The 22,339-nt window shown below is 32.5% G+C and overlaps 3 protein-coding genes across 3 annotated transcripts; 2 read left to right on the forward strand and 1 right to left on the reverse strand.

Annotated features, from left to right (window-relative positions):
* Positions 1-1,816: 1,816 nt before the first annotated feature.
* Positions 1,817-7,011, forward strand: LOC123909649 (probable F-actin-capping protein subunit beta). Its single transcript, XM_045960527.1, has 8 exons — positions 1,817-2,041; positions 2,285-2,355; positions 4,309-4,422; positions 4,655-4,737; positions 4,864-4,937; positions 5,112-5,231; positions 6,430-6,525; positions 6,622-7,011. The coding sequence occupies exons 1-8, from the start codon at positions 1,904-1,906 to the stop codon at positions 6,703-6,705; spliced, it is 780 nt and encodes a 259-aa protein (XP_045816483.1). The 5' UTR covers positions 1,817-1,903; the 3' UTR covers positions 6,706-7,011.
* Positions 7,012-7,970: 959 nt separating this feature from the next.
* LOC123909660 (very-long-chain aldehyde decarbonylase GL1-9-like) lies at positions 7,971-11,255 on the reverse strand. The gene is made up of 3 exons (XM_045960538.1): positions 11,008-11,255; positions 10,374-10,726; positions 7,971-8,911 (listed from the first exon to the last, which is right to left on the reverse strand). Exons 2-3 carry the CDS (start codon positions 10,596-10,598, stop codon positions 8,369-8,371), a joined length of 768 nt encoding a protein of 255 aa, XP_045816494.1. The 5' UTR covers positions 10,599-10,726; positions 11,008-11,255; the 3' UTR covers positions 7,971-8,368.
* A 3,632-nt stretch (positions 11,256-14,887) lies between these two features.
* On the forward strand, positions 14,888-18,230 carry LOC123909245 (NAC domain-containing protein 17-like). Its single transcript, XM_045960050.1, has 4 exons — positions 14,888-15,521; positions 16,228-16,505; positions 16,620-17,352; positions 17,700-18,230. The coding sequence occupies exons 1-4, from the start codon at positions 15,326-15,328 to the stop codon at positions 18,068-18,070; spliced, it is 1,578 nt and encodes a 525-aa protein (XP_045816006.1). The 5' UTR covers positions 14,888-15,325; the 3' UTR covers positions 18,071-18,230.
* The last annotated feature ends 4,109 nt before the right edge of the window (positions 18,231-22,339 follow it).

The following is a 22,339-nucleotide window of genomic DNA, read 5'->3' on the forward strand; positions in this document are numbered from 1 at the left end:
AAGGATAAAAAAAACACAGAAGAAAATCTAATAACAATTTTAGTAACCAAAATGCTGAGGAATTGTCCTAACTACCCTACTTATTTTTGCTTCCAGATCAGTATTTTTATGGTCAATTTCGACTAAGCACACATTCTAACTTCAAGTAAACACAATTGAATTTTAACTACTTACCAGTGCATTTTTTTGGTGATCGATGGGACTAAATTATTATTATACGAGAAAAATAGTACATATGTTGTTGGACAAAAATTCATTCAAACACTCTTTAACTATTTTAAAAATATGGATAAATATTTTGAAAATGATGTAAAAATTATGAATGAAGGTGAAATATTTATAGAATGAATAATGTTACTGTTGGTGGTTATTGTTACCATTGGGGGATAATCTATATATTAGAGCACTGATCCTCGACTTTAATGAACAATCAAAACAATATCATTTAAATTATTTCTAACGGTAACAATAACTATCAACGATAACATTATTCACTCCGTAAATATTTCAACTGCATTCATAATTTTCAATAATAATGAACTCTATAATTGCGAGTTTTTAAAAAATAATTTCATTTTCTTTTTTGTTCAAATTTGATGGGATCAATCAGTCTTTTAAAAGCAGACAAAAGTAATTACCCAAAACTTTGCTTATCCATGCCTCCAACATGGGGTATGCCTTTAAACCAACTCCTCCTAACCTAGCAATGAGCATGTGGGAAAAAGTGGAATCACCTAAACAACTCAAACCTTTAATCCTGTGATGGTGGACTAATCATAGTCCTATGCTTGTTATCAAATGTTTGGATAGGCATGGTTACCTAACTATTCATGATCCATGCCAAAAATATAATCAATTAGTATGAAGAATAATTGGTTAGTGGAACCCGCCTCCACTCAAAAGCTCAAATTTGGTATTAGATTAACGATAATTATAATATATTTTTGGTTGAATTATAATTATATATCTATCGCCAATGAAAATACATTGATTTTTTTTCAATCTTAATTTAATTCATTCTAAATAATAAGTTCAATACAAGATGAATAATAATTATAAATTTGGAAACTAGCTATAAAAAGAGTCACTTGAGTTAACTCATCATTTATTCGATTAGCTTATCTCACGACATATCTGACATTTTGGTTGTTTTTAGAAACCAACATTTGCTTTGACCTAATATATGGTAACAAAAATTAAATAAAGGGTGTTGCTAACAAGTGTATCCAGGATACTCTTTAAGGATTCAAAGTAAAGAAACTAATTATTTAAAAAGTAAGACATTTCAAGTTCCAATGCATTGTGTAACAGCTCAGGCCCCACCACCTTAGGTGGTCCCGGCACTGTCACCTCACGATCTTCTCCACCCCTCTCTAGTGGAGTTTTTGTCTTTCGTGGGAATCGAACCACGTACCCTGAGGTTCAAATACGTGTTCAATCCATTCCCACTATCAATTGGTAGTGAGAATGGATTGAACACGTATTTGAACCCTAGGGTACGTGGTTCGATTCTCACGGAAGGCAAAAACTCTACTAGTGAGGGGTAGAGAAGATCGTGAGGTGGCAGTGCCCGGACCACATAAGATGGTGAGGCCTGGGCTGTTACACATTGACTTTACAATTTTTCATAAAATTTTCAACTAAAACTTACTATTTAAAGTCTTAAAAGTGTCCTGAGCACGTTATCATTTTCCTAAAATAAATACTAGTATAAATAAATAATTAAACCCCCAAAATATTATTAAAAAAGATAAAATAAAATTTCAACATGATGATTAGAGATAGAAGGTGGAGGGAAATTCGGATAAAAAAAGACCAATCAGAGAAAAGGTAAACAAAAATCTCTTTCAGACACAGTTTCTCTTTCTCTCTCTCTCTCTCTCTGAATCGTTTTGTTTCCAAAATGAAAGAAATGGAAGCTGCGATGGGACTGATGCGGAGGATTCCGCCGAAACACACAGAAACAGCTCTCTCTGCGCTTCTCAGTCTTATGCCTAACCACTCTTCCGATCTCCTCTCTCAAGTCGATCAACCCCTTCAGGTCTCTCTCTCTCTCTCTCTAGATTTCCCTGTTCATCCTTTCAATTGCATTGATTTTCCCTACTCACAAATTAGGGTACAAAATTGAAAATAATTTGGTTGATTCAAGTAGCTGTCAATTTTAAGGGGAAAAAATGAGTCTAAAGAAAGAAAAAATTGTTTTTTTAAAAGGGGTTAATTTTTTTTTTTTTGAAAAAAAAAATCTTTTTTATTTAATGTTGTGAAATTGTTGGTGATGAAACAGGTTTTGTGTGATGTGGACTGTGGGAAGGAGTTCATATTGTGTGAATATAACAGAGATGCTGATTCTTACAGGTTAATTATCTCTATTTGTTGTTGTTTATGGTTCGGGTAATGTAATATGCATAGTGTTTAAGCTTATATAGTTGATGGTGTTTATCTATTTTAATCAATAATCAACAAACTCTTGCTTGAAGCAAAATAAGACATGAACTTTATCAAGTTTAATTTTGTTGTTATTTATTTTAATGGAGTTATCACTGAGTAGCACATATAGTATGAGTTTAACAGCTAATTTGGTACAGTTTTAACTTATAACACTGGTATGAGTTATGATGAACTCGCAAGTTATACTAGGAAGCTTTGGATTGAGTAGATATTAAGACGAGACTTTCATCGCATAAAATTGATCTGGGTTTTTATTGGGGAGATCAGTTAATGGAAGTTGTATGTTTATTATTTTCTACAAAGACTAATATATCCGAGGAATGAAAAGAGAGCTGCATAGGGTTTTCCGTTGATATAAGACATGTATGAAGAAGGGGCCATGATTAATGTGAGAACACTAGGTGGGATAGTATTAAGATTTTCCTTTATAACTATGTGTGCATCAGGGGTCAGGTTTGAGCTCTTCTCTTTTTATTTTGATTCTAGACATGCTTATTGAACATATTCAGCAGATGGTGTCTGAAAAAAAGTGGTGAATAATGAAGTCTTTGTTGCAAGAGAATAAATTAATGAGAAGTTAAGAGATATGGAGACAATACTTGGAAACATATAGTCACGATAGAGTATATAGAATGCAAGTTTAACAAGAGACGCAAATCCTAGCTTAGCGGTGAAAATTAGAGAATAAACAATACCACAAGTCTCATGTTAGTAGCACCTTACTATCTTGGATCCATCCTAGAAAATGGCTGAGATAGAGGGAGATGTCAACCATAGGATCCAAGCAGATCGGATGAAATGGGGAATGTTTCATGTATGATTTGTGATACAAAATTACCACTCAAATTTGAAGGGAAATTTTGCCATGCCATTATAAGAACTGCAAACTGCGATGTTGTGTCAGACTAAATGTTGGGTAGTAAAAAGTCAAGAAAGCAGACTAGGTATCGTAGAGAATAGAGATAAGAATGTTATGATAGATGGGTGATTTACAGTTAGACAAGATAATATTGGAAAATTTAGATAAGGTAGCTCTTATAGTAAAAATTATGGTTGATTCTTTTCTTAGGTGATTAGGCATGTACGTAAAGACGCATAGAAGTATCACTCAGGAGGATTGACCAAATGGATGATAGTCTAATAGGTAAAGGTTGAGGCAGACTAAGACAAATTATAGGTCAAACAATTAAGATAGATTTACAAACAATTATGAGAGATTTACAAATAAACGATGCATATTTGTACTTAATACATGACAGAGCTGTTGCGCTGTCTGATTTATATAGCTAATACCAACACTTAGTGGAAGAAGGTTTAGTTGCTGCTGTTTATTTATATGAGGTAAAGATATAGCAAGTTGGCAGTGCCCACTCGAAGCATGAAAGTATCTAAGAGAGGTAGTGAAGATATACTTTTTGCTTGAAAATATATGGTTAATTATATGATTTTAAATTTAAAATAAACTTTAATGTATTTCTGATATTTTGACTAACATGGAAGTATATCATAAAAATGTTATATTTTATGAAAAACTTGATCTCAAGTAAGACTGGCACAAAAATCTATTGCCAGGTATAGTTTGGTTCCTATAGACAAATTCATTTGTTTGATAGGCAAATTGTCTGTGGTTAATTTGTTAGAGGGAGGAGGATTTATTAGTATCCGGGATCAAACCCTAGACCTCCTATATAGTACTCCTTATGTGTCTCAACTCGTATATTAGGCTACTCCTTCTGGGACCCTATAGAAAAATCCATTGTTTATTTCTTATGAGGGTCCCGTTTAATTCGCTCTTGTAATGTGTTTAGTATTTAAGGAAAGGAAAGGTTGAACTTATTATTTCATCGTATCTTTCTGCAGATCACCTTGGTCAAATAAATACCATCCACCATTAGAAGATGGGTCGGTTCCTTCTTCAAAGATGAGGAAGCTTGAATCTGAAGCAAATGAAATATTTGCTATATATCGTGACCAGTGAGGTTCTTTACTTACTTTATCTTTTGAGCTTTGCTTATGTGCTTTTTTAGATGTCTAAGTCTAACTAGGACACGTTTCTACCTAGTGTCTTATTGCCAAATTTGTTATTTTTCAAAGAAAATCACCTGATGATGAATCGTCCTATGTTTTCTTCTTCCTATGTTTATGAATATATTTTATTAGCTATTTAGTTAAGACAATATGCAGCCATTAATGGAAAAAGTTACAGGTATTATGAAGGTGGCAGTTCATCAGTTTATATGTGGGAAGATGAAAATGAAGGTTTCGTAGCTTGCTTTTTGATAAAGAAAGGTAAATGTGTTATTTGAGTATACTATAATGGATAACACTTCTGATCTTTTTGTCAAAAGAAAAACACTTCTGATCTTTTTGACCTTTTCTCTAATCATGTGATTGTTTCCAATTTCATGATTCAAGATGGCTCAAAGACAGGGCAAGGTCGACGGGGATATCTAGAGGAAGGAGCATGGGATGCCATACATGTTATAGAGGTAAATGCCTTTGTTCTGACGGCCAGTCATTGATATAAGCTGCACTGCTGCAGTATAATGACCTTTAATCAATAGGAAAACTATAACACACTTTGGTTCTAGTTTTCAGCTTCTTTTCTCGCATTGATTTCAGAAATTCTTAATTTCTTATCACACTCTTCAATGTCAATTTAGGTGGGACCAGAGGAAGAAGAAAACACCAGTTATCGGTTAACCAGTACAGTTATGTTGACTTTGACTACAAATAATGAAGCATCGGGAACCTTCAGTTTGTCTGGATCAATTAGACGTCAGGTGCTTTCTATGAGAATTCTCTTATCTTGAAACTTATATCGTTTTATTGGCAGTATATGTGAAGTTTGATTTTCTTTCTAAAGAAGGAACATCATAAACAATGCAACTTGATTAAATTCTATGGTTGTTTGTCATATCCACATAAATTGCACCAATCTTCGAAAGGGCTGTAAACCTAAAAAGTGGGTAACTATAAAATTGGGTATATTAGGTTGATCATTCACTTAATAAGTTCCTCTAAACATGGCCTTAAACCTTCGATTGGATTTAGGCGTGAAAGCTTTGAATCTTACTCAATGAAGGAAAAAGGATCCATATGATTTCTAACCATTGACTTAAATTTTAAATACTCCTTATTACTACTCATAATGGCGGGTTAACTGCTAAGCATTAATCAAGTCTCCCTGCATTTGAGAATTTCACGCAGGTTTTCAACTTTGCCATAGGCAGGTCACTCATATTAATTCCCACAAGTTATCAGTTAGCGACACAAAGTTTTTAGTATTGCGTGTTTAGCTGGCATAACAAAAAGTGTAACTTCTAAATAACCTTGTGAAAGTAAAGATGCCAACATCTTAATAAAAGTGATTTATGATAACAATTGCAGATGTTTCTGCCATCACAACTGCAATGTACATTCATACCAAAGATAGAGTGGTAAAGAGAAACTGAAAACCTGGTTTATCTATCAACTCAAAAACGTTTGACTCCAAACAGAAATCTCACGATAAGTTTGTTCTGTAACCCCCTACTAATCCTAATTCAATAGTAACAATTTAATAGTCTAATTAAAGTTGAACATTATGCTCCATTAATTGATCTGGGAAAGTGTAAACATTTGGTAAATTGTTTCCTCTGTACAATTTTATTTGGTAGAGATGTATCTGAAATTGATATTAGTAACTTAAAGAATGATTGAGGACAGAGGAGATGTACATTAAGTACCAAAAAGTTAGCTTTAAGTGAAATGGGCATCTATCATATGGGCAATGGCATCTTTTGACAATTGAATATGTACCAGAGAACATATTGGCTAATTACAAATCAGAAACATCTTACCGATAATTAAGGGTCAGTTTATGACTATTATGTATATGCATGATGTGCTTTGTTGCCCCTTGCTTGTGTCAACTTTATGTTTAGTTTTTTTTTTTTTAAAAAAAGAAAACTCCTTAATAATCTTTTCCTGATATTTTAGATGAATATGAAGCTATCGTTTGCTGATGGACATCTTTGTAACATGGGAAGGATGATTGAAGAAATGGAGGGTAAGCTGAGGAACTCACTTGATCAGGTACTTTGGATTGAGTTGTAGCTCGGTTTGTCTTCTTGGATGATATTAAATTTAGTAATTGGTTCCTTCATAGATGTATGTTATTACATATTACAGGTATACTTTGGGAAGACAAGAGAAATGGTTTGCACACTAAGACCACCGTCTGAAGTGGCGCAGATGAGAATGCCCGAGAGCTGATCGCATTACACCATGTGGCGGAGACAAATTTTACTCTGTTTTCTTCTTATGTTTTAGCATATTGGCTGGCTGGTAATTTGTGTTACAGTATTTGAAGTAGGCAGATTCATATGGATTGATTGGTGCGGATGATCTTTGTTTTACTGAGGTAGTTCTGCTTGTTTGAATGTAAACTGTTGTGTTCTGTAGTGGATAGCAATATAGCACCATGTTTGTTGTTTTCTTGTTGATATTGAATGATGATTCAACCTTGTAACTTGGAATGAATGCCTGAACCTAAGCCTCATTTACTTTGCCAAAACATTATTATGTTTTCATTTTTTAAAATGTGTTTTAATTTGTTAATGAGAAGATGTGAGTCTCTTAAGATAAACATTGCGAAGAAGAGATTTTAGAAATAATGAAAACAAGTTTTTGGCATTTTATTGTTTCGAAAAAATACAAATAATTGTTCATTTCAAGAGTCTAATATCTCCTTGTTAGCAATTAAAGTCAACATATGTTTTCATTGTTGGTGGATTATTGTTTTCTTTTTTGTTTCATGCCACGTCAACAAATTATATAGAATGGTTGAATTCTTGACTTTTCAACTCTTAAAGGATCATTTTCATTAGCATCACCTACTTATATGTTTGAAATTTGAATTATATACTCTATAAAAAAATATCATGTAGATTTCACCAAATTTATGACGTAACCACAAGATTTAGAGTTCGTTTGTTACATATTATTTGAGAGAAATCATACAAAGAGCAACTATCTAATATTCTCTAATGATTCTCACTTTTAGTTTGGTCCTGCTATAGTAGCTACCAAATTTGAATAAAAAATTGAAGCGTATAGATTAAATGTGTCAAATACTTTTCTTTCATTCATTTTAAAATACTTTTCTTTCATTCAGATATTAGTATGACAACACACATTACATTTTCATGGATCAAAATAATTGGTTACTCCTTTTATTTATTTGCTAATCTTTAATTACAATAAAAGTAAAATTGCAGAAAATTGATAAAAACACACTCCCTTCATCTTCTTTTGTACACACATTTTGCTTTTTCCACATATATAAGAAAAAATGGTATCTAATATGTTGATTTTGTGTGAGGTTTCATTTCATCAGAAGGTCATGATCTATTCTATTTGTATTTTAGTATGTTATTGACTCATATGTTCTGATGAAATGAAATTAGCATAAAAGAACATAAAATATGACTCAATGTCAAACTAGAATCGAAGAAGAAAAAAGTATAATTGGGGATAGGTTGGTAAAAATATAATTAATGCCATTGAAAATTTGAAAGATGTCTTATAATAAAGGTATATAATCCACACTTGAACTTATTAAATGTAATACAAGTAGCAATGGAAAAAGCAACTATGGTAGCTAAAAAAACTGATACTCTTAGCATCTTACACCTTAAAAAAATGTTACTGTAAGTACATCATAATCATAATAATGAAAATCTCATTAACCACCACATCATTGTTATGCTACACAAGGTGGATTGGCAAAACCTATTGTAATAAGATGATGATGATGATCTTAAAACATTGTCAAGCCACCAAGAAAACCAGCTAAGCTCCAATCAACTCGATAAGTGTTCGCAGTAAAGCCTCTGGTTCCATGGAAAAACAGCACCATAACACAATTACAATGTAACTAGTCCTTTGCAGGCTTTGCCTCAAAACCCCCTTCGGCTCGCTTTACAAGATTGAAAGGCATGTATGTCCCAAGAATTTTATCCCATATAGGAAAGAACGGTTGAGAATAATTGTATTTCAGCCCTTGTAGTTGATGATGAATGTCATGATATGCCGTGTTATTCTGGAAAAATAAATGGAAGATATTGCCGGGCAACCACAGTCCACAGTGATCGTCGACGGTTTTCACAACAGCAAAGCAGAAGAATACAACGGCTGTTCTTGCAGTCATCCCCGAGACAAGAAATGAGATGGCTCCACCGACGGTGTCAAGTAGAAGACCCTCAATAGGGTGATTGTACAGGGCTCCTATTGCATAAGGAACAACCAGTCTATGATGCTGGGAGTGGATATGGCGGTATAGAAACTTGTTCTGATGCATGTACCGATGCACAAAGTACTGCCATGTATCCATCACAAACATCGCAATAACAATCTGAATAATTTGCTTGGTCATAGAAGGCTGCACTGTAACCCCTGATGCATTTGCTGTTGTCGTCAACTGCAGAATCATACCAAGCAAAGCATATTATGAGTCTCTCGACTACACCAAGAGAACATATCTACAGGAAATTATTTGGTTTATAAAATGACAATAGTTAATTTCTTGCAGCATCTGAAATCTTCAAAGTGTTCAATTCAGTACTAGAAGCACTAACCGGGCCTATTAATATAACTGCTCCTATATGTATAAAGATTTTCAATTCACTAGTTTGTGCCTCTTAAGTGGAGAGAATCAAGGTATATAAATAACAGGTATGGTAGGTTCATCAGTTTGCCAAATCAAACACAAAGAGTCTCACGTTTTAGATAACAATGAAAAGCTATCACCTCAACTGACACAAATAAACAGGTGACAAAAAAGTACAAAATTTCTGAATTATAGCCAGATCAAAATTCAGGGTCCATTTAAAATTTAGTAAATAATAGACTGACCTTGTTCACTTAGACCATTTAGTGGTCAAGACTCAAGAGGACCAATAAAAAATCAGGGGTACCAAAATTGAGATAAAGTTCACGGATAAGCACAGAATCCAGCATTAACTAAATAAAAGAAGAGTATATAGCTCAATAAACCAGTTCTAGTATATTACTGAGTACTATGCTCTATGGTTGAAATGTTTACCCGCCTAAACCTGTTATGTGACAATCGTTCTAAAATGACTTCTCTGTGGAGCTCCACTAAAATGACTGTTTCAAGGGAATTTCTAATATGCAAAGAGATTGGACAGGTTTGTTCTGTTTTAAGCCATTTTGGCTTGCTTCTATCATTTAAGAAGAGTTTCCTATCTTGCCTCCAGAATCGAGATGTAATTTCTCTCCGTTCTTCCTAATAATATTATTCTCTTGTATCATGAGCAAGACAGTGATATATAAGTTCAGGTCAAAATTTAGTGAACATAACATCAAGGAATGGATGCAGAATATAGAATTTCAACTTGGAGCTATGCAAATTCATGCAAAAAGATGGATCGTACTGGAAATTTATTGTTGTGAGGCATATCAATCAAACTATTACATTTTGTGGGAAATGATTATAACCAAATTCTTAACAGTATGTTAATAAATCCATTTAGCTTTAACAGTACGCCTAAAAGATTGTGTCTATCAGAATATGAGAAAGCAACTAAAACCACTCCTTGATGAAGTATAATCCGAAGAGTCACAAAGGCACTTTTTTTCTATTATTACTCTTAGCTCTCAATTCGGGCGTTATTGTACATTAAGCAACACCAAGACTCGAGGAAAAGCCAACCAAATAGAGACAGAACAACAGTTCCATTTTACTAATGCTTTTAACTACAAGCGTGCAGAAAAGCAATCAAGCAAAACATAATGCTTTTAACTAACAGTGCTTTTAACTACGAAACAGAATAAGATTTTCGCCAATAATAAACTCTATTAGCTACAAATGTGAGCAAATATTACTACTAAAGATTAACTAAGATGTAGAAATGACTTACCAAGATCAGTGCAACAATTGCCTGAACAAGCTGCTGAAGCAAAACACCTTTCACAACTGCTTTAAAAGGAACCAAATTCTTCTTTTCCTCGTCTCTCGTAGTATGCAGCCGATAATTATCTAGAGGCGGAAGCAAGTGATAAAATCCAGCATATATCCAATAAACCACAATAGGGGCAAAGGTTCCCATCACTTCATCACTCACATATTCTTCCCAGAAAACCATTATATAAGCTTAAAAGTGAAAAACTGCTCAATTTTAAGCAAAAATAATCCAAACCAAAAAATCAAAAGCAGCAAGTCAAAGCTGCATTACAGCTAAAGATCTCAACTTGAACAAGTTCCTTCAAAACCCTGAAAAGGAAAAAGTCAACATAGTTAAGATTCTTGAGCACACATAATAAGAAAGAAAAATAACTGAAAAACACAAACACAAGCTTCCACCATTTGTTTGCAACTACGTAATTCTTAAAAAAAACCAAATCAAAAAAGAACCAACAACATAGTTCAAACAACCTAAAAACTTAAAATTTTGTAACTTTCAACAAATTTATCAGAAACCAAACAAAGTAAAAGAATGGAACTTTACAACAATGTAGAAGAAACCCAGAAGAGATTTTTGTATAATTACTTACCCCAGATGATGAAAAGAGTTTGAAGAATGAAACCCTTTTGAGTTTTGAGCTAGAAAACGCAGAATTGTCGATCAGATCTAGAAGAGCTAAAATCCTAATGGATAAACTCTGGTGACAGTTGTGAGATTCCAAAATCTTCAAAAGTTTGAATTTTTATTTGGAACTTGAATTATTGGTTTTGTTTTGTAATTGGGTTTTTTTGCCCTAATAATATTCTTTCACTTTTCACTCAAACAAAACGTGTTTGAGAGACAAGAAAATGATTGAGACATTTTCTTTTTGGTCCCACATCCATGTCATGTTTTTGTTTCACTCATGTGAATTGAAGAGAAACAAAATTGTGATGGACACGTGCTGTAATCTTATGATTAGGATCACACTTCCTCCAATCTCTGCCGTTAGAAAATATTCAATTGTCCATAATTTATTTATATGAGAAAAAAAGAAATTAAAATTTATAAAATAAAAAAATATATACAGAGGAGCTTAAAATTTGAAGGAAAAAAAATCATTTTTTACGTAATTACTTAAAACAATTCTCCAACTTCTTTTAAAGACAAAAAAATAATATTAACAATATTCATACATTTTACACTCAATTTAACAATAATTCATCGCACTAATTTTCTTCTTTTTATCAAAACATTTTCTTCTTTTTGTTAAAATATAATATTATTGATACATTTTATTTCTAACCAAAACAAATATTCAGTAACTTTTTTTACAATCCAAAAATACTAACTTTTATATTTAGATTTTAAATAATTTTTTAATTTATTAACGGATGCGACACACACAAGTATCGTTAAGTCTGATTTGTATTTGTTAAGTAATGAGTGTTTGAAATATTTGTTTATTTTATATGTGAATATTTGTTAAGTTGTTTGTCTTGCATGTACTTGGAGCGAATTTTATCGGTAAAGTAAATACATGCACCAGATTTTTTTTTATCTTTTTCTATCTCTATTTTTCAATATATTCTTTGTGCAAATTGAAAAATAAATTCAAAAGAATGTACAAATTTTAATAATTGACAACTCCGAGGACATCAATCACTGAAGTAAAGAAATAGTTGAAGCTAAGTAGTGCACCATAATGTGAGTCCGTCTTGCATCTTCAGTTCATGTCAATGTAGTTTCTTGATTCAAGCCGGAACCACTAATAACTTATCTAGTACAGGTTGTTGAAGACACGTCTGAAGAGGAGGCGGGCACCCTCTAAGTTGATCGTCGCCCTACCCAGTAATGGACTATGAGGGGGAAGGCGAACGGGAACCAACCGAGAACTCGTCCCAAAATATAAGAATCATTTGATCACTGCACGTACATCAATGCATAACTTTGATTACGAATATCTTTAATTGTCATTAGTAAAAATTATAGAAATTTGATATTTTGAAAATACCCATCGAAATAAATTAAATAATATTACATTTATATACTTTTAGAAAAATACGGTCAAAACAAGACATATGAATAGTGCATTTAGTCAAATGAGGTCTTATAAAATGGGACGTAGCGATTATTCTTTAATGCTTCATGAACTCCAAGAATTTGACTTTCTCTAAAGAATGTTTCATCATTTATATGAAGCTCCAGCAAGGTAAGAGGGGTTGTTAGCTGGTTTTTATTGGCAATCACTAGAAATGCCAATTGAAGTTAGTGAGCAGAGCGATTAAAATAGAATGCAGGACAAGGTAGATATTAATTAAAGTATTCATATCCCACTCAATTTTAAATGTAACTACTTGTATATGGACCCATAATGCAAGAATCTACTCTATTCAATGTGATCATGGTTATGTGGATACTATAGTCCGGTTGAATACCCATTACAATCCCTTCAATGCTGGTATAAAAGTCAAATACTCCAAAATAGGTGATGAAGGGTGTGTTCATCCCATAGACTTTTGGGCTATAAGGAAGGAACTTTTTGTGTTTTTTTCTTTCTTGTACAACATTATATGTACTTATCCGACTTTGATTGAATATTGCTCGTACTTTGTTTCAATCTATTGTTTTTTTCTTTTTGTTTTTGTTATCGATTTAATCTGGTTCAGGATTTGTTATAGCATCAAGTGATTTTAGTCAATCTATTAATTTGAATATATTAATATAAGATGCATATGCATAGTTTGTTGTTTAAAAATATAGTAAATAACCTAACCAATCGTCAGTTGGTTGAGTAGTAATTGACGTTGAACTTGGTAGGAATGACCACAGTTTGATCTCACGCAACTGCGATCGAGAGGGGGTTGAAACCATTTGATGCAAGAACTGACTCCCGAACCATATTAAACTAGTGGTGAAAGAAAAAAAAGTAAATAACTCTGCAACTATTGTTATTATCACAAATATTTTTTGTAAATTTTTCGTTCAAATATTTTGTATCTATCTAAGTTTTTCTTTTAATCAAATTTTGTCACCATATTTGTTTTTAATGATAATTTTGTCACCGTGTCTAAGTTTTACTATTACACATTTTATTTTCAAACACTTATTTAATGATAAATTTAATATGGACTATCGGGCGGTCTCGACAAATTATCATTGTTTTCTTTTAATCAAGTAGCTTAATGATTAGAAATTTCATCATTAAGGTGGATAAGTAAGATGACGGGGGTCCGAACTCAGACCATCTGCATATAATACAATGTCTCTGCCGCTGAGCTCACATGACAAAACTAATTATTATTGTTAAAAGCTCAAAATGGGTTGCATTTAAAAAAATAAAAAAAATAAAAAAATCTCTGTTTAAATTGTAAACAAAAAGAATTATCCTGTAAATAACACTTAAAAAAGATGTCTTAATTAATGATTAAATTTACTACAAAAAATGAATTTAACGGTTTTAATTTAATTTGAAATTACTGGAACTAAAAGTATGCAAAAAAATGGCAATGTTGAGATTTGAACTAAGGACCTTACGCTTGGGATTTTAACTAAGGAAAGGGCCTTACACATAAATACGTCATATCCTATCCACGTACAAAAATATTTAAAATTTCATATATTGTATAGTTTACAATAAAGTAAATGGTTAAATATGTTTTTGGTCCTTATAGATTTTTTTACATTTTTTAGTCCCTGAAGTTTTTTCCGTCAGGATTTTTAGTCCCTACTTTTAATCAAACTTTTGTATACTTTCACATTTTTGAATGATTTTTTATATTCATGTTTATAATATTATAAAAACATCTCCGATAAAAATTTAGATTTTTTTAACACAAGATGAATTATTTATGAATTTTTATGTGATAAAAATTTAGATTTTTTTAACATAAGATGAATGATATGCACGAGTTGAATGAAAAGTAGGGACTAAAAACTTTGACGGGAGAAACTTCAGAGACTAAAAAGTGTGAAAAAAATCTTCAGGGATTAAATCGAAAATTCTGAAAAACTATAGGACCAAAAAATATTTAACCCTAAAGTAAATAAGGATCAAAATACTACTCAAATCTTTTACCAATAGTACAAAAAAATTTATTTTTTTTGACTAAACCAATAGTACCAAATTTAATGTTTTTTTTTATTATTTAGAATGAGCTGAGAATCGAACCCAAGACCCATAAGATATTAACCAAATTGAATGGCTTAACAAATTGTGAAATTTCTCCGAAAAATAAAAAATAAAAATGGTGAAATTTCATAGAAGAAAAATGTCCCTTGATATCCGGATTTAATTGTTAAGAAGAATAAAGTGAGATCCGATTCACATTTACACACAATATGGCCCAATCACATACACCCAATCTCACATTAAGCCCATTAAACCCAACCAATCACACTCCAACACTATATAATCTAAAAGCTTAAAGACCACGCTACCACATCACACCAATAAAACTCACTCCCTCACTAAGTCACTCCCTCACTCAATCACTTCCTCTAACAAAGGAAAGTTCCAACCACTTCCCTTAGCTTCCTTCTTTGACCATAACACTATCCCAATTCTCAAACCCTACAATTCCCACATTCTCAATTTTCTTTTTTCATTTGTCTCTGTCTCTCTCTCTTTCCATTTGGGGATTTTTTGGTTCCGTAACCAAATCCTCAAATCCTCATACTTTGAGGTTCGATCGTCTTAATTAGTTTGTGGGTTTTTTATTAAATCACTTATTGATTCAGAAAGTTTCGATTTTTTCTTGTTATCTCTTTTGGGTTGGGAATTTTGATTTCTCTAATTTCTCTAATTAGGGTTTTTATTAAATCGTTGAATTTTGTTGGGTTTCTTGTTTTGGTTATAAAAGATTCAATTTTTAGTGTTGGGTAATCGAGGATTATTCTTTTTGTGTTCTTCTTCTATTCCGATCGATATGGGTGCTGTCTCGGAATCTGCTTCTGCCGATGCTTTCAGTGAAGTGATGTCATCCATGCCTGGTTTTCGCTTTCATCCTACTGATGAGGAGTTGGTGATGTACTATCTGAAAAGGAAGATTTGTGGGAAGAAGTTGAAGTTCAACGTTATTTGTGAAACCGATGTCTACAAATGGGATCCTGAGGATTTGCCTGGTATTTCATCTTTCTCTTACTCTTGTTTCAACACCCTTTTATGTTTTTTTTGTTTTTGATTGTGATTGTTCTGTCGTTGACATAAATTTAATTATGTAGGGGTTTGTTTGTTTGTTTGTTTGTTGGGTTTGTTTATGTTTTTGTTTGATCATTTAGAAGTTGTTGATTTGGATATACCCGGTTAGAAGGTAGGGTAGGGTACTTAGTAATTCAGGACATGACCTATGCTTATTTGATAGTACTTTTGAACGTGTTTTTCAGGTTAGAGTCTCAAGAATTGACTTAGGTTTGTTTTGACAACGATTTTGATGTGTTATTTGGGTTGTTTTGTTGATTGGAGTAATCCATGTTTGGACTGGTGTTTATTTGATGGGTAGTGTTGTGGATCTGTTTATTTTTTGCTGTAGAGTGTTTGCATGAGTTTCTTTTCCTTAGTTTTTATATATTTTGTGTGTGTGTTTAGATCTCTTGATTGATATTGGTTTATGTGTATTTTAGACAAATTGACATTTCAATCGGTGCTTATATATGGTTAAATATGGTTAATTGCAACTTTTATAAGTTATTCCTTTCAAATAATGTGTTTTTTTGGAGTTGTAATATTCTATGCTATGTGGTTGCAGTATTGTTTCAATTTGATTGATAAAACTTGTACACTTTTTATATCTTTTGGTCAATTTGCTCATATCTTGTAATATTTTTGCAGATCAATCTTTCCTAAAAACTGGAGATAGGCAATGGTTCTTTTTCTGTCACAGAGATAGGAAGTATCCTAATGGTGGAAGGTCTAACCGAGCAACTAGACATGGATACTGGAAAGCAACAGGAAAAGATAGAAATGTGATATTTAATTCTCGGTCAGTTGGAGTTAAAAAGACACTGGTTTTCTATTTCGGCAGAGCTCCTAGTGGTGAACGAACTGACTGGGTTATGCATGAATACACCATGGATGAAGAAGAGCTTAAGAGATGCCATGATGTTAAGGTATTGCCTTGGACTGACTATTTTGCTTTTAAATTATTATTTCTGTTAGTTGTTTTGGTTACAGAAATAGTGTTGTATACTGACACTAACATTTTCATATAAATTTGTTATCAGGAATATTATGCACTTTACAAGGTGTTCAAGAAAAGTGGTCCTGGTCCTAAGAATGGCGAACAATATGGTGCACCATTTAAAGAAGAAGACTGGGCAGATGACAATGTTGTAGATTTTAATGTTAAAGCAGCTCAGCTGGAGGCTCCAAAGGCTGTTCTTAACCCTTTTACTGATCAGCCACAGCAGTTGGCTGTTGTTAATCCTTTTACCGATCAGCAGCAGCCTATGTTTGGTGATGAAATGGACGAATTCTTTAACGGGGCTTTTGATATTGAGCCTGTCCTTGATCAGCAACAGTTTAATGGTTATGCCGACTTTCCTCAGGTGTGTGATCTTCAACAAAGTGTGGTCATGGGTCAATTCTCCGAGGCCATGATATTCCCTGAGGCAAGTGGGAAATTGCAATCTAGCGGTCAGCATTATGATGCACAGTTCGTCTTTGACTTCAATCACTCGGCTACTTCTCACTTATCTGAAGCACCCGAGGTCACTTCTGCTCCCAACATTCAAAGTGACGAGGGGCCCGTCTTTTACGAGGACGGCTTCTTGGAAATTAACGACCTAATTGAGTTTGAAGATGGGTTGAGTGAATTTGAACTCTACCAAGATGCAGAGATGTTCCTTGGTACAGCAGAAGCCAATCAAAATGTTGATGAATTCTGGATGCATATTGAAAGGAACACAAGGAGTCAAACAGAAGACTACACTGGTTCTTTCTCTCAAACAAATCCAGGTATAGTCAGCACAGGATACAATGTTCCTCAAGTGCCAAATAATGATTTTACTTTCTTTGATTTCGATGGAGATGGAGATTCAAGCTTCCCATCTCATTTCTGCTGACCTCTTCACAGTTTACTGCTCCTGGTTGGCTTGCCAACTTACCTGTGGCAGAAACCTTCTTGGAGTTTAAATTTTGTGATGTGTGTTTAGAGCTTTTTTATAAACTAACACTAAAATTTATGGCATTCTATTCCTTCTGTTGGGAAAATGAGGTTTGAGCCAGTTTCAACTGGCTCTTTCGTCTGCTCAGAAAATGTCATAGGATATACCTAATACGTCATAGTTTTTGGTCATGTTTAGGTGTTGTGTGTGACTCTGTCAGCTTTCCTACTGAAAGCACTGAAAATCAAAGAAGCACTGTGGAAGATGTTACTACAACTACAAGTAGATTCTCCTCTGCTCTCTGGGCCTTCGTTGATTCAATACCTACCACTCCGGCATCAGCAGCCGAAAATCCTTTGGTGAATCGGGCTTTGAATAGAATGTCTAGCTTCAGCAGGGTGAAGATCAATCCCACAAACATTGCTGCAGGTATTGAAACTACAACTATGAAGAGACCAGGCAGAAAGGGATTCTCATTCCTTTTCTTCCCAATTCTTATTGCTTTATGTGCTTTCTTGTGGATTTCTATTGGAAATTTGAGACTATTAGGGAGATGCATCTCCCCTTGACTATGTAAATCCAAATTTTTGCTGCTATATATATATTTTGTCTGAGATCTCCTCAGAATTACTCAAAGCAGTGCTCTTCTAACATGTTATGAAAATAAAAATCTTTTATTCGTTGTAACTTGTAAATATTAAATCAAGGTAAGAGAAACCAAATTCAGCCTTAATATCAAATTTTGTGAAATATGTGCATAGATTTTGTTATCATCTCTTTTATGTAGCACCTTCTCGTAGATCAGCTTTTATTGATTACCGGAGATGGCTTTATTGCCATTTCTTTCTTCGCCGACCCAACTACTTTCAGCATTAGTATTATATTTTGTTGATGTCATTACTTCATGATAGATAGATGGATATGTTGTTTCCTATAAAAAAATATTTGTATCCTAAATCATTGATTGATGTAAATGTAATGAGTGAAGTCTATGTTATTGTGGTTATTATGTTAGCGCCGAAAATCCAAATGAGGATTATTTGAAAGACAATGAAGACAGTGCATATGGGAGAAAGAAATTAGGTTTGCTCCGCGCAGAAATTAGGGTTTTTTTTTTGTGGTCAACATTTTGGTTGTACTTCATGTTTGAGAATTAAACAAATAACATTATTCATATATTATTATTAAGTTGGGATAAAATAGGGTAACGAACGTGGTTGTACTTCTGCAAAGTGACGAAATATAAGATTTTAATATTAGTTGGAACTTGAGTTATTCTTGTTTAGTTATTGACACGGTCAAATAGGGTTACCTTTAATGGATATAATATATGTCAAATTTAGAATAAGATTTTGTTTATTATTGATTTTATTTTTTTAAGAAAAAACTATTGATGTTTATTTTAAGACTTTTTGGATTACTATAGTACATGTATTCTTTTTTGACTAATATAGTACATGTATTCTAAAACTAAAAAATTCATAAAATAGTAATTAAAGTTATTTTTATGGATTGTCAGTGATTTAATGATAGTATTTTTTTTGTTAAGTAGTTTAGTAGTTAGAATTTTGTATTTTATTTTCATTTTTCTTCTTCACAAACCGTAGTTCAACCGAAGAAAATGCCAAAATTGTTAGGTTTGATGTCATGATCGGGGTTTGAATCTAGATCCTTTCGCTTTGTGTGTGTGTGTGAGTTTTTAACGACTTGTCATTTTATCTATCTACAAGCAAAAAAAATCACCATTTCTAAAACAAATGAGTAGAGTATGGAGTTTGAATTTCAGATCATGCATATCAAATATGATGTCTCTACCAACTGAATTAAATTCATGGGATAACATTACTGCAGTATGAATGTTATTTTTAAGATAATTGGTTTTGCCATTAAAAAAAAATTAGCTACGCAATTTGTTGTCGTTTGCAAATCATTTATATGTAATTATCCTATATTTAATATAATAATCATGTCAACATTGCATTTTGAAAGTGGTTGGTCAAATCTTCATTTTAGTTTAAACATTAATTTTTATAATATACTATTTACTTCGTGTTCAATTAGGTCTCTTTTTTTTTTTTTTTTATTTCCAAATGTTCAATTATTTTTTATATGATAAATATTTAAATGAAAAAGCACATTACAAAGACGAAAATGAAAAAATGTGGATAATGTTGTACATATTTATTTTACTTTACCATCAAATCTTACATCTATACTTATTTTTAGCAATGTACTTTCGAGCTTTCTTTTTTGTAATATTGTATGGTAATAGTTAATATGTTAATAGTATGTATTTGGTAAAGGAAAATGTTAATACGTATCTATATTTTTATTCAGACAGAGGAGCAAGAATCTTTGATACGTCATACACTGTGGAGCAATAGATATGTTAATGAATAAGGTGGACTATTGATGGATGGAGCAACCTCTTCAAGTTCAAGGATTGACATTTAGGTGGCACTTTTTAATTTCTTGGTCAATTCTTAATATCTAATGAAGATTTTATATATGATTTGTTCAAATAATTAAGCACCAAATTAATGTCCAAATCCTATGTACTATGTATATTATGTTCAATTCTATCTGGTTTTTATATATATATATATATATATATATATATATATATATATATATATATATATATATATATATGGGGTTTTCTAACTTAGACCCTAGTTAGGTCTAAGTTAGCAAGGTGCACCTTTTCAATTGGACCAAAATACCCATTCTTTTTAATTAATTAACCAAAATACCCATGAATAGACGAGGATCCAGTGTCGCGCGCGTACTGAAGGACCATGGTTACAGACCGTTGATTTCCATCAGACAGCCAAGATCTGATCTCATCAAGACTGTCTGATCAATCCGACAGCCCAGATCATCCTGATCCATCAGATTCCAGCGCGTGCGCCACACTGGATTACACCCTGGAGAGAGAAAAATTTGCTTTTTAAAAGTAGGACACGTGTCACACAATGGTTGGCTGGACGTGATTTTTGTTCATTTAATACTTTGAACTCAATTATTTCGTTGTAAATTAATTTTTTATTTTTTTATTTTTATACCAAAATTCATAATTTTTTTTTTCTACAAATAGAGACTTGGTTCGTTTGATTTGGACACCGAAAAAAAAATGCAATTTTTCACTACCTTAATCTCATTTTTTGTCTACTAAATACGTTACTTGTGTGTTGTAATTTAACACGCACCACTCAACCAACTCACTGAAACCATTATACCAGGAAAATAGTAGATAATATTCTGGAACTTTTGGTATATTTTATGAAATTTTTGGAGACCTGAAACTATTTTTAGTTAATTAAATGAGATAAAACGGTAATTAAAAACTAATGTTTGCTTCTGAAACCATTTTACTGGTAGAATGGTTGCACATAGTTGTATTCTGAAACCATTTTACTAGTAGAATAGTTTCAATGAGTAATTTATTAATTGTGTTTGCTTCTGAAACCATTTATCTAGTACAATGGTTTCAGAGAGTTGTAATCTGAAACCATTTTGCTGGTAGAATGGTTTCAGTAAGTTGATTATTAGTTATTTGCTTCTGAAACCATTTAGCTTGTAGAATGGTTGCACATAGTTGTACTCTGAAACTATTTTACTGGTAAAATGGTTTCAGTGAGTAATTTATTAATTGTGTTTGCTTCTGAAACCATTTTGCTGGTAGAATGGTTTCAGTAAGTTGATTCTTAGTTATTTACTTCTGAAACCATTTAGCTGGTAGAATGGTTTCAGAGATTTGTACTCTGAAACCATTTTCCTGGTAGAATGGTTTCAGTGAGTTGATGTAAGGTAGTGAAAAATGAGATTAAGGTAGTGAAAAATTGGGTTTTTTTTTCTGTGTCCAAATCAAACGAACCAAGTCTCTATTTGTAGAGAAAAAAAAATTATGAATTTTGGTATAAAAATAAAAAATAAAAAATTAATTTACAACGAAATAATTGAGTTCAAAGTATTTAATGGAAAAAAATCACGTCCAGCCAATCAGACAGCGACACGTGTCCTGCTTTTAAAAAGTAGATTCTTCTCTCCAGGGTGTAATCCAGTGTGGTGCATGTGCTGGAATCTGATGGATTCGGATGATCTGGGCTGTCTGATTGATCAGACAGTCTTGATGAGATCAGAGCTTGGCTGTCTGATGGAAATCAACGGCCTGTAACCATGGTCCTGCGGTACGCGCGCGACACTGGATCCGCGTCCATTGATGGTAATTTGGTTAATTAATTAAAAAGAATGGGTATTTTGGTCCAACTGAAAAGGTGCACCTTGCTAACTTAGACCCAACTGGGTCTAAGTTAGCAGCCCCCTTTATATATGTATATATATATATATATATATATATATATATATATATATATATATATATATATATATATATATATATGTCAGTACTCAGTCATGCATGAAATTAATGTCCAAATCCTATGTACTATGTATATTATTACCAATTCTATCAGAAATATATCTACTTAATCTATAATATGTAATAAGCCAGACTTATTTCCCTTTCTCTCTCATCTCCTCATTCAACCTCATTCCTCACATTTAATGTTGATAATAATAATTGCCATCAATACCTATATAAGGAATTATTTCTGAAGTGCTGTATATAGTAAGAAATTATATAGTCATTATTTTTGTTGACGTAAATCATAAATTTACTCTAATAATAATTTTTGTACCAAAGCAATTGTTTCTATTTTTTTTTATGAAAGGAAGATTGTCAGCTGCATATAATAAATTAATAATTAACACGCGAAATTAGTGTTGCGTTTTTAACACACAAAATTTACAAATTGTTTCAATTTTAATTTTTTTTT

The sequence above is a fragment of the Trifolium pratense genome, linkage group LG1 (genome assembly GCF_020283565.1).
Source record: "Trifolium pratense cultivar HEN17-A07 linkage group LG1, ARS_RC_1.1, whole genome shotgun sequence".
NCBI lineage: Eukaryota > Viridiplantae > Streptophyta > Magnoliopsida > Fabales > Fabaceae > Trifolium > Trifolium pratense.

Excerpts from the sequence above, each read along its gene's own strand:
- LOC123909660 (XM_045960538.1), bottom strand. The coding sequence starts at position 10,598 with ATGGTTTTCTGGGAAGAATATGTGAGTGATGAAGTGATGGGAACCTTT. Across the intron at positions 8,912-10,373 it reads CAATTGTTGCACTGATCTTG|TTGACGACAACAGCAAATGC; the intron begins GTAAGTCATTTC and ends ATGATTCTGCAG.
- LOC123909245 (XM_045960050.1), top strand. The coding sequence starts at position 15,326 with ATGGGTGCTGTCTCGGAATCTGCTTCTGCCGATGCTTTCAGTGAAGTG. Across the intron at positions 16,506-16,619 it reads AGAGATGCCATGATGTTAAG|GAATATTATGCACTTTACAA; the intron begins GTATTGCCTTGG and ends ATTTGTTATCAG. Across the intron at positions 17,353-17,699 it reads TTTCTCTCAAACAAATCCAG|GTGTTGTGTGTGACTCTGTC; the intron begins GTATAGTCAGCA and ends GGTCATGTTTAG.
- LOC123909649 (XM_045960527.1), top strand. The coding sequence starts at position 1,904 with ATGAAAGAAATGGAAGCTGCGATGGGACTGATGCGGAGGATTCCGCCG. Across the intron at positions 4,738-4,863 it reads TTGCTTTTTGATAAAGAAAG|ATGGCTCAAAGACAGGGCAA; the intron begins GTAAATGTGTTA and ends TCATGATTCAAG. Across the intron at positions 6,526-6,621 it reads TGAGGAACTCACTTGATCAG|GTATACTTTGGGAAGACAAG; the intron begins GTACTTTGGATT and ends TACATATTACAG.